Source organism: Neolamprologus brichardi, chromosome 10 (assembly GCF_056152115.1).
Source record: "Neolamprologus brichardi isolate AB-2024 chromosome 10, ASM5615211v1, whole genome shotgun sequence".
NCBI lineage: Eukaryota > Metazoa > Chordata > Actinopteri > Cichliformes > Cichlidae > Neolamprologus > Neolamprologus brichardi.
Window position 1 is genome coordinate 4,335,354 of NC_142113.1, and position 11,916 is coordinate 4,347,269.

Genomic DNA, 11,916 nt, shown 5'->3' on the forward strand with positions numbered 1-11,916 from the left:
GAAGGGAGGAGGAGAGAAAACCCCAACAATCCCCTCTGAGCAAGCACTAGGCGACAGTGGGGAGGAAAAACTGCCTTTTAATGGGCAGAAGCCTCCAGCAGAACCAGGCTCAGGAGGGGGCAGTCAACTGCTGGGACTGGTTGGGGGGGGTGAAAAAAAGAAAAAAGATTAAGAAGGTAGGGAATATGTGTTAGGAGAGAAAGGGAGAGGGGGGACAGGAGAGGTGAAAATTAAGATGGATCACAGGTGGAGGAGGACGAGGCTAAATCATCTGAATAACCAGCAGACGCCTCTTTTCTTCATTTCCAGGTATTTTTCCATGAGCGCTTTTTTCTCCAGGATAAGGGTTCTCAACTGATCGTTTGTTTCTGCATTTTGCTCCTCGAGTTGCTTGCATCTTTGCTCCATTTCTTTTAATCCTGCTTGTTCTTTTCTAGGCTTTTCTTTCGGGTCTTCGTATGTTGCCTCCTCCATTTGATTTGCCTTGCACATGTCTGTATTTCTCTCTTGTTTTTTCTTGTACATCTCTTCTATCAGGTCAATTTTTCTCTTGAATACTTGATGCATAAGCAGCAGGTATTCATATTTTTTCTCTTGTTGTTGCTTTTGTGCCTGCATTTCACTTATTTGGCTCTTCAAGTCACTGACCCTCAACAACATCTCATTCATGAGCTCTGAGTGTTCTTTCCTCATTCCATCGATCGTACACTGCATCTCTGAACATTGTCTTTCCAGTATTTCCTTTTCTCTTTCCAGGTCAGGTGTTTTTTCCCTCATTTCATTATAAAATTCTCGCAGTTCTAGATTCCTTCTCTCAAAGTCCTGGAGAATACGTTTTTCTTCTTCCTGTTTCTCTTTTTCTTCAAGAAGCTCTTTATTTTTGCACTCTGTTTCATCAAACCTGACTTTCAGCTCTACGTACATTTCCCTCATGGCTTTGAGTTTGTCCTCCATTGGTATTTCTGTTTCTCTTTCCAGTTCAGGTGTTTTGTCCTTCATTTCATTACAAAATTCTCGCAGTTCTAGATTCCTTCTCTCAAAGTCCTGGAGAATACGTTTTTCTTCTTCCTGTTTCTCTTTTTCTTCAAGAAGCTCTATATTTTTGAACTCTGTTTCACCAAACCTGACTGCCAGATCAACGCACATTTCCCTCATGTCTTTGAGTTTGCGCTGCAATCGTATTGTCTTTTTTCTTTCCAGTTCAGATGTTTTTTCCTTCATTTCATTACAAAATTCTCGCAGTTCTAGATTCCTTCTCTCAAAGTCCTGGAGAATACGTTTTTCTTCCTCCTGTTGCTTTTTTTCTTCAAGAAGCTCTTTCAGTTTGTGCTCCATTTGTACTTCCTGTTCAGTCTTCTGTTGGCGGATTTTTTCAATTGTTTTCTCAGCTTCATCGAGCTTTCCTTGAAGTATCTGTATCTCCTCAATAGTAGCTTTCTTTCCTTGAAGCTGGGCAGATGTTTCTTTTAATTCGACACTCTGTGTTCCCGATGAAAAAATACGGGAAAAAAAATTCTTTCGTCCTTGACCAAACTTCATTCCCTCATTGATAATTTTTATATCAGGCTGCCGTTGCTGTTTTCCTTCCAGGTCTTTATTTCGTGCTTCCAATTGTCTGCACTTCTCCTCTAGTTGAAGCTTCTCTTCTTCAATTTGTTTAACTTTGTCATGGAGGTCAGAGTTTTCCTTCTGACTTTCCTGTAATGCCCTTTGGATTGATAAGACAACATCCATGGTTATTTCTCCTGAAGAGATTGGCTGGCCAGACCACGAAGGAGAGGCAGCATTATTTATTTTTCTTTGTCGGCGTTTTCGTCCCATGTTGGAGCCTGTGCACAGTGACTCTGAAAAGGCTTAGAAATATTTGCAAATGTATCTCGTGTCGAACGTTTGAAGTCTGCGAACAAACTGTTTTAAAATTGCTGCTTCTGATCCCTATTTATAGACTTCAGAACTTCAAAGGATCAAAGGTATTAATGATGTCACATCTTGTGACATCATCATTCCGTAAGCCAATCAGATTGTCACATGACATTTTAAAATGGGGATGTTTTTTTTTTTGTTTTTTTGTTTTTTTTTAAAGTTTTTTTTGGAGTTTTCACCATTTGCTCCAGGAGCTGCGCCTGGATGACGGCCGCTTTCAGCGGTACTGTTATGTTTGCATGCCTCAAACATTAATGATGACACCTTCAGTATTTCTCAGTTCCATTCTTTAATTCTCAGGCTTGCAGCAGCAACACAGTCTGCAGCGCTAACTTGTTCATCTACCGTTTTCTGTTGTCTCCTTTTTCTATATCCTCCTTCTGCCTTACATTCGACCTTTCAAAATAAAAGTTCTGTAAACATCACAATCACCTCCTTTTTTTTTTCTTTAACAAACTTAGGTACTCAGTGAGGTGAATTATTAATCTGAACCTATGATAACAACACCTAATAAAATTACTGAACGTTCTTATTACTTGAGTTTCTCCACACCTAAACATCACTTAAACAGCACTGCATTTGCGCAGATCTCTGACTAATCACTATCAACATTCAACACTAGAATACTGGTTACAGTGTTAGATTCAGGAACAACAAACATGTTACACGCAGCGTAACCTTTAACGGGTCACTCAGATATTCAAGTCTTAGATCTGATGTAATCAGACAGATGCATAGGTACGCGTCTGTTTGATCTGACTGGGTATCTGGGCTTCTCTGTCAAGGCGGGGTCGACATGTCGTCCAGGTGGGGCATCTTCAAGTCCATGTCTGATTTTCTTGAAGCATGAGGCATTGCTGACAATTGAGTGTCCATCCCTTGTAGCTGTAATTTCAGAACCCTTAACTTTAGTCACTTTATAGGGTTTTGCATTGTATGGTGTGGATAATTTGTTGTGCTTGGGTTGGCGATGCAGCACTGTGTCACCCAGTCTGACGCGACGAGTTGCATCTGCGATCACCTTCATCTTGATCTTTGCACTATCATCCCTTGCTCTCACTTCAGCGTCTGAACACTTCCGTGGAGTGGTGTTAACGAAAGGGAGCTTGGTGTATAGCTGGCGTTGAAACAGTATTTCAGCTGGTGAGCTTGCTGTTGTGCAATGAGATGTAGATCTGTACTCACGAAGAAAGATGTTTAGTTGCTGTCTCCATGGTGTGCCCTGCATCTCGGCAACTCTCAGTGCTTTGCATAGGGTTCTCGTAAATCTCTCAGCAACGGCGTTCGCCTGAGGCCAACAAGGTGTGATTTTTGCGATGATGAAATCCTAGGTAGTCTGCAAACTGTGAGAAAGCCTCACTGTTAAAAGGAGGACCATTGTCAGTTTTTACTGTCCTTGGGATTCCAAACATGGAGAACACTTTGTCAATGACTGGGATAACAGAAGATGCTGATGTTGAGCGTACACTTTCAACGACTGGATAGCGAGAATACTCGTCTGTGATAACGAGCAGGTATTTCCCCCGTAGGGAGCGGTCCATAAACGTCTGCACTGACACTGTGCCAGGGCGTTTCGGGTAATGGTGACGTCTGCAGAGGGTCAGTGTGTGTGACAGGTGTGCTAGCTTGGCATGGCAGACAGTTTTGAACTGCAGATTCTGCTTTCCGATCAATCTCTGGGAACCATACTTTGATACGTAGCAGCGCTTTGGTCTTGACGATACCCTGGTGCCCTTCGTGTGCCAGTTGTATTGCTCTTTCTTGTAGGACAGTTGGAATAACTATCCTCGTGCCTCTGAGTATGAAGTCAGATGAGTCAGCTACTGTTAGTTCACTTTGAACATGTTTGAATGATTTCAAAATGTCAGCATGCTGGGATTTATCTGTTAGATGCCACGTGTTGTTCCTGATGTGACCGATGACTTCCTGCAGAACCTGGTCTTTCAGAGTCTCTGTTTTTATCTCGTGAAGTGTCATGGCTTTTGGAGTGATAAGAGAAGAAATTGACATACTCTTCTGCAACCTTACATGCACGAGCACTTTCATTCTCCTGTGTTGGCACTGGATGACGTGACATAAAGTCAGCTGGATTATCAGCTCCTTTTCTGTATTCCACTCTGAAGTTATATGGCTGAAGTCTCAGTCCTCATCTTTCTATTCTGGCAGGTGGTTTTGATCTTGGGTTATTCCAGATGATTTTGAGTGCCTTGTGATCGGTCACCAGTGTGAATGGATGTCCATAAACATACAAATGGAATTGTTCGCACCTCCACACAGTGGCGAGTGCTTCTTTCTCAGTCTGCGAGTATCTCGTTTCCACATCACTCAGTGCTCTGCTTGCATATGCAATAATGTGCTTCATCCCCTTTTCATCTTTTTGACAGAGGATGGCGCCCAGTCCTACTGGACTAGCATCAACAATCAGTTCAGTCTGTCTGCTGGGATAGAAGTAGGACATCGTCGTGTCGCTTGTGAGACTGACCTTGAGTGCCTGCAACGCAGTTTCTTGGTCTTGACCCCATGTCCAAGGGGTGGCCTTGTGTGTGAGCCTGCGCAGTGGCTCAGAGATCGATGAGAAGTCTCTGATGAACCTTGAGCAGTAATTGGCCATGCCAAGGAGACTTTTGATGTCAGCAGGTGTTTTTGGGTTGGGAGCGTGTTGAACTGCTGCAACCTTTTTAGGATCTGCTGAAACGCCACCTGCAGAGAAGATGAAACCAAAAAACTCAAGTTTTGTTTTATTAAATTCACACTTTTCTCGATTCAGAGTAAGACCTGACTCTGATAGTCACTTAAAGAGAAAGATTGCTGTCATGATCAGCCTGGTCCCTGCCAAAGACTATAATGTCATCACTGAGATTTTTGACTCCGTTCAGTCCTTGCAGCGTCTGATAAATAGCATTTTGGAAGACTTCAGCTGCAGAAGAGACTCCAAAGCTCAGTCTTTTATTGCGCCGAAATCACAGATGAGTAGTGAACGTCGTAATGTAGCGGCTGTCAGGGTGTAATTCAATTTGGTGGTATCCTGCCCCGAGATCAAATTTTGAGAACACCGTAGATCCATTCAGCTCATGGATTACATCATCAATCGTGGTCGTGACGTTCTCGTTCGATTGCAGTGTTTGCTTGTCTCATGTCCACACATATCCGTACGTCGTCCGGATTCTTTGGTTTTGGCAGTGTTACAATGGGTGAAACCCACGGTGTTGGTCCCGTAACCTTTTCAATCATGTCATCAGCTTCTAATTTCTGAAGTTCGTCCTCCACTTTTTGACGTAAATGAAAAGGAACACGTCTGTGTGGTTGACAGGTTGATTTTACATCTGTGTTTATGTGCAGTTTCACTTGAAAATCTTTGAGTTTTCCAATTCCCTGAAAAAGTTCTGGGTGTTGTTCTACTAGCTTGTCTGCAACAGAACGTTGAGACTGAGAAGAGACCGCAGTGACAATATGGAGGAGTCCCAAGGCTTTTCAGGTTTCAAAACTCAAAAATATTGAAACCTCCTCCTTTAATGACAAAGAAGGAACACCTAACTGTTTTGTCTTGTTTTTCCACACTGCACCTGAATGCACCACACACAGGGAGAGACGTAGATGAGTGGTATGGGTAAATCTTGATGTCTGTAGAAGTCAACGTAGGACGTGGTGTCAGTTTGTTGTAGGTAGCTTCAGTTAAGCAGTTAGCAGTGGCCCCAGAATCGATTAGCACCGGTATCTGGGTGCCCATTACTCTGACTTCAGTATGTGGGAGTTTAGGATGTTGAGCTGTGTTCACCACATATACATAAGCGTCATCACTGCTGGATGTGTGCCCTGTCTCCACGTGTGCAGCGCTATCTGTTAGTTGATGAACAGTTTGCGGTGGCAGGTTTTTCTTCTACTTCTTTCCACAATGTGTCTCTTTTCTCTTTGAGCGACATTGCTTTGCAAAATGATTGTATTTGCCACAAGAATTACAGATTTTGTCTTTGGCTGGGCAGCCTTGCTCATGAGGATATCTGCCTCCACAGTTTCCACAGCGGTTATTCGGCTGCCATGAGGGTGTCCATTTGTTTCTAGCCGTGGTGTCACGTCCTGTTTTGTGCTGTACTTTATTAACTGCAGCTGTCTTGTCAGCTTCCATCCCTGTAGCTTGCAATTCAGACAACTCACATGCACGCCCATGATTTAATAGATCATCCAATGTTAAATCAGGTTCTCTGAGTGCTTTTCTACGCAGCTGTGATGATGTACAGCTTTGGATAATTTGTGTTTTGATTTCTGCAGTCATGTCTGCAAACTCACAGTTTTTGGCTAGAATCCTAAGCCTGGTGTGATAGTTGTCCAACGTTTCACCTGATTCCTGCACCACTTTCCTGAATAGATAAATCTGATACTGCGCGTTTTTCTTAGGCGCAAAGTATGCTGACAATTTCTGTTTTGTATCTGCGTACTTGTCGCCAACCGTTGCTAACGTGTCGTAAACGTCATGCACTTTTTCACCAGCCACATGCAGCAATAATGCTATTAATCTCGCATCTCCAGTAATATTCATTGCCGTGGTGTAGTTCTCAAACCTCTGAAGCCATTTCGTCCAGCGAGGTCCGACGGAACCGAGGTCGGTGTCCGTGTCGAAGGGTGGAAGTGGAGTAGCGTGTGCAGCCATGTTCTTGCCTCCTAAGCTCCGGGTAGGGCAACTTCCTTCGTCTTGCTTTGGTTGTAACCTTTACTCTCGTCGCCAATGTAATGTTTGCATGCCTCAAACATTAATGATGACACCTTCAGTATTTCTCAGTTCCATTCTTTAATTCTCAGGCTTGCAGCAGCAACACAGTCTGCAGCGCTAACTTGTTCATCTACCGTTTTCTGTTGTCTCCTTTTTCTATATCCTCCTTCCGCCTTACATTCGACCTTTCAAAATAAAGGTTCTGTAAACATCACAGGTACCACCGTCTTTCCCTCGCCCAGTTTGAGGGCGAGTAGGGGTGGGCGATATAAACGATATCTGATAGAAACAATATAAATTTGGCCAACGATAGAGATTTTGACTATACCGCTCTATCCGATAGCGCATGTTGATGATGTCATCAAGCTGCGCCTGTTTTGGTCGAAAGCATAGCGGCGGCTAAAACCATTAAAATCTGCAAATTATGGCGGGCGACAGTCATAGCAAAGAGATGAAGCACTTTTGAAATATGGGGAAATATCAAACTTTCAACTTGCTCTCCTCTGATACTTGCTCCTCTTTTTCTCCTGTTACATTACAAGACATCAGAGGCCTGCTTTGTCATATAAAACAGACTTCAAGCCCCCTTGATGTCCTTCCATCTTTATTTTTCACTAGTGTGTTTGATTCAATTGGCCCCTGTATTGTGGAAATGATAAATACTTCTCTTCATACTGGCTCAGTCCCCAGCTTCTTTAAACAAGCTATTGTTGAGCCAATATTAAAGAAACCTCAGCTGGATCCATCTCTTCCTAACAGTTATAGGCCAATATCCAAATTGCCCTTTATATCGAAAAATTTTAGAAAAAGTAGTACTAGAACAACTTAACTATTTCCTGGATAAAAATGCTGTTATGGACACTTTCCAGTCTGGTTTTCGTAAATTGCATTCCACTGAAACGGCCTTACTTAGAGTATCTAGTGATATCTTGATGGCAGCAGACTCTGGAGAGTACACAGTGCTAGTCCTGTTGGATCTCAGCTCTACTTATGACACTGTAGATCACAGTATCATGATAAACAGACTCGAGAACTTGTTTGGGATTACTGGTGTTGTTTTAAAATGGTTTATATCATATCTGTCTGAGAGATCTTTTACTGTTTGCATGAATCATGTCACATCAGAATCAACAGTTTTGCCGTGTGGGGTACCTCAGGGATCTGTCCTTGGTCCAATTCTCTTTTTACTTTATGTATTTCCCCTAGGCCAAATTATTAAGCGCTATAAATATATCTCCTATCATCTCTATGCTGACGACATCCAACTATACTGTTCCTTCAAAATGTCTGAGTTTTATAAATTGTCTAATTTAAGTAATTGCCTGACAGAAATCAACAAATGGTTATATGACAATTTTCTCCAACTAAACTCTGATAAAACAGAAACTCTAATTATTGCTCCAGACCACATGGTCCCAGAAATTAGACAGCATATCAGCTTCTTAGACCCTTCTGTAAAATCAAGGCTTAGAAATCTCGGTGTCATATTTGACAGCTCGATGTTGCTCGAGCAGCATTCTAAGCAGCTGGTCCGAAACTGTTTTTATCATTTACGGAATATCTCTAAACTCAGACTAATGGTATCAAAGCTTGAACCTGAGATGATTATTCATGCTTTTATTTCTTCTCGTTTAGACTATTATAATGGCCTTTTTACTTGTTTTAACAAATCAGCCTTAAATCGTCTTCAGATTGTGCAGATTGCTGCAGCACGTCTCTTAACAGGCACAAAGAGAAGATCACATATCACTCCAGTCTTGGCCTCCCTTCACTGGTTGCCTGTAAATTTTAGGTTTCATTTTAAAATTTTACTTCTAACCTTTAGGGCCCTACATGGTCAGGCTCCTCAATATTTATCTGACCGGCTGAAACCACATACATCTTCTCGGGCTTTAAGGTCATTAGATCAGAGACTGCTGGTGGTACCGCGCACTCGTTTTAAAACTCGTGGTGATCGGGACTTTCAGACTGCGGCACCACGGTTGTGGAATTCTCTCCCGCTGTCTCTTCGCTGCACGGACTCCATTGATTCTTTTAAGAAAAAGCTGAAGACATTTTTATTTAGAAAAGCATTTGATTAATTTCTTCTTATGCTGTTTTTAAAGTTTTATTGTTTTACATTGTTTTATTTACTGTTATATTGTTTTTATATTCCCATTTCCTGTGTTGTAAAGCACTTTGTGATTTTTATCTGTGAAAAGCGCTATATAAATAAATTTTACTTACTTTACTTACTTACTCTCAGTATATTAATAACTAACCTCGTATTGTGGATTAATAATCTCAGTTGTTCTCCTGACTAAAGTTTGGCCCGTGTATAGCATCCTGCTATGCAATTGCATTTGTCCCTGACCACCAGAATCAGTCACGTTAACTTTTAATGAGTGGGAAAAAGTTGGCGTTCATCCTCCAGCTTCACTGTGCTAATGTTATGCTAACATAGCTGTGTCGCTAGCAATCACGTAGCACATCATTATATACCAGGTAATCCAACTTCAGTAACCCTACAAACGCCTCTGCTGTTTAGTTTTCTGTCTTCATTTATGTTGGAAGTGGTAGCAGAGCTATACGTTTTAATTAGTTTCAAAAGTCTCTGTCAGAACATGGTATGAAAGGTGGAAACTAGCGAGCTAACTTCTTGTTAACTTCTAACTCCGTTAAATTTAATAAATTCTGTTTTCATGGATGTAAAATGTAATTGTTACACCCGATAAAGCAGCAACGCTGATGATTTAATTAAAGATGAAAGAATTTAGACCGTTTTTAACTCTTAGTGTTCGTTTGACTTTGGGACCTGAAATGGACGGAGTTTTGGACCCAGATTACTCCGCGAAGCTCCTCACTACAGCAGCCGTAATGCTCTGACAATTCATCAAGCAGTGCGGCTTACCAAAGTTGTGCTAAAACATTTTTTTAACGTTTTTTAAACAATTTTTGCACGCAGAAATCGGTTCGAGATCACCAGAATTCACACATAAGGCACACTCTCGATTTTTGAGAAAATTAAAGGATTTTTTTGTGTGGAAAATACGTTATACAGAAGAAAAGAATATATATCAGTGATTAGAGCTGGGCGATAGAACAATAACGATATGTATTGCGAAATACCTTTTTCTCAATAGAAAAATTAAACTATTGCGATAGACCTCATCTCTCTCTCTCTTCCTCTCTTATAAAAACGAATAGCCAATACAAATTAAGTAGTGCAGAGCTTAACCAATCACAGCCGCAGCGTCACGTCACGTAACTTGTTACGTACAGCTCAAGTGCCAAGCCGCGCATGTGTATTTGTTTGGGAAGCAGCCCGCCGCCGTGCGGCCGGGTAATGGAGAAAATAAGTGTTCCGACTAGAGAAAAGTCTAGGTGACCAAGTTACCGAAGAGAGCACAGATGACGGCTCCAATGCCAGAGAGATTGTCGAAAGGAAAGACCAGAGAAGTTCCGTAGTGTGGAGGTATTTCGGCTATTTGAAGTCTGACAAAAAACAGAGTAACGCGCACTGTAAATTGTGCCGAAAGCATGTTTGCACAAAGTCTGGAAATACAACAAACCTTTTTTATCACCTGAAGCAGTACCACCCACGCTCAATCTCTGACTGAAAGCGCTAATTCGTCATCGAAAACAACCAGGGGAATCCCTGTGAAGCAGCAACAGTCAATTGAGTCTGCTTTCTCCAGCGTCTTACCATATGACAAAAAAGCTAAGAGACATAGCAACATAACGAATGCCATAGCTTACTGTCTTGCTAAAGACATGCTACCAATAAACACGGTCCACAATGAAGGATTCAAGCAGCTAATTAAGGTAATGGATCCTCGTTACCAACTCCTTGAACATAAACATGTCTCTCAGACAGCGCTTCCAAAGCAATATTATAAGTTAGTCAATTTTGTCTCTTCTGTAAAATAAACTAAGATTTATTTTTAGAATTAATATTTTGTTTCTAAGTGGAACTGACAATTTAGTAGTCTGTTTTGTTTGTTCTACTTTGAAACTTAAAGGCTTTAGCGGCTACTTTTTGTGTAGTTTGTAATATTTGCCTTTATTTTGCCTAAACTGAAGCCTCATTTTAAGTACATCTGCCCTGTTGAACTTATTATGGGAAATAAATATTTAAATCAAAACAAGCTGCTGATTATTTCACATTTTACTTGTGAGCAACAGCACATTTAAATCTTACATATATAGTTATTTGGCTTATATCGTGATATATATCGTTACCGCACATGCTTCAAATTATATTGCGATATGGATTTTAGGCCATATCGCCCAGCCCTACTCAAAAGGTCTCATCAAGTCCCGATTTAATTCGATTGATGCTGTGTTATCAGTGTTTGCATTGATAGCATGGCTGTGGTGTCATATCAGTGTATGCTCTCGGTGTTTGCCGATATCAAACTGTGGTATGAGGACCACTGTGGGTTAATCTTTGTAGTGATACTCACTCCTTTTTTTTTTTTAATTTAGACCTGGTTTATTTCTGGTATAGTTGAATATTTGTATATAATCCCAGCAGCTGTCAGACTCTATAACAGGGGTCACCAGCCTTTCTTAAAACTGAGAGTTAGATAAAACTGTGAACAGTTTGGTTCATCTTTAGTTATATGGTTCTATCCAGCATATTCTATCTTGATATGCTGTCTTATCACAGGCTAATTTTTCAAAAATATTAACAATGATTTATGCAAGGAAAGGGCTACATACAACTCTTTATTTCTATTAATGTCTTACTTCATTCCTACCTGATTGACATGTTTAGGAATTATGAGTGATTGGCTCACTGTAGTGGTAAAAGTTGCTACCAATCAAATTATGATATGTTAAAGTTAAAACAAAACACAACTGACTGTTTTATATTATATCTAATATATATTATGTAATTATCCTTATAATTACAAAATGTTTTATGTAAGATTTATGTTTTGTAATTTAAATCTGACATCACAAAAGTATTTCGGAGTTTGAATATTTTGTAATTTTTTGTAATTTTGTAACTGCAGTACACGTAATATTAATTTTGAACAATTTTGTCCAGGTTCCTTGACACCAGGGACTCCTCCAGGACCATCGCGTTCAGTTACAGAGTCGGTGTGTCCACGGTGTGCCAGATCATCCCCCAGGTAGCGACGGCCATCTGGGACTGTCTAGTGGACGACTTCATGGCTGTGCCTTCACCTGGAGACTCATAGAGAAAGTATATACAGTGGTCCCTCATTTATTGCAGCAGGGTTTCTCAGAATAACTAGCCCCTCGCCACACACTTTATACACTTTATTTATTTATTTATT

The 11,916-nt window shown here is 40.9% G+C and overlaps 1 protein-coding gene across 1 annotated transcript; it reads right to left on the bottom strand.

Moving 5' to 3' along the window:
• Nucleotides 1-267: 267 nt before the first annotated feature.
• On the bottom strand, nucleotides 268-1,821 carry LOC148100804 (uncharacterized). Its single transcript, XM_087846784.1, has one exon. It carries the CDS (start codon nucleotides 1,819-1,821, stop codon nucleotides 268-270), a length of 1,554 nt encoding a protein of 517 aa, XP_087702910.1.
• Between the last annotated feature and the right edge of the window lie 10,095 nt (nucleotides 1,822-11,916).

Coding starts and splice junctions, on each gene's coding strand:
- LOC148100804 (XM_087846784.1), bottom strand. CDS start 1,821: ATGGGACGAAAACGCCGACAAAGAAAAATAAATAATGCTGCCTCTCCT.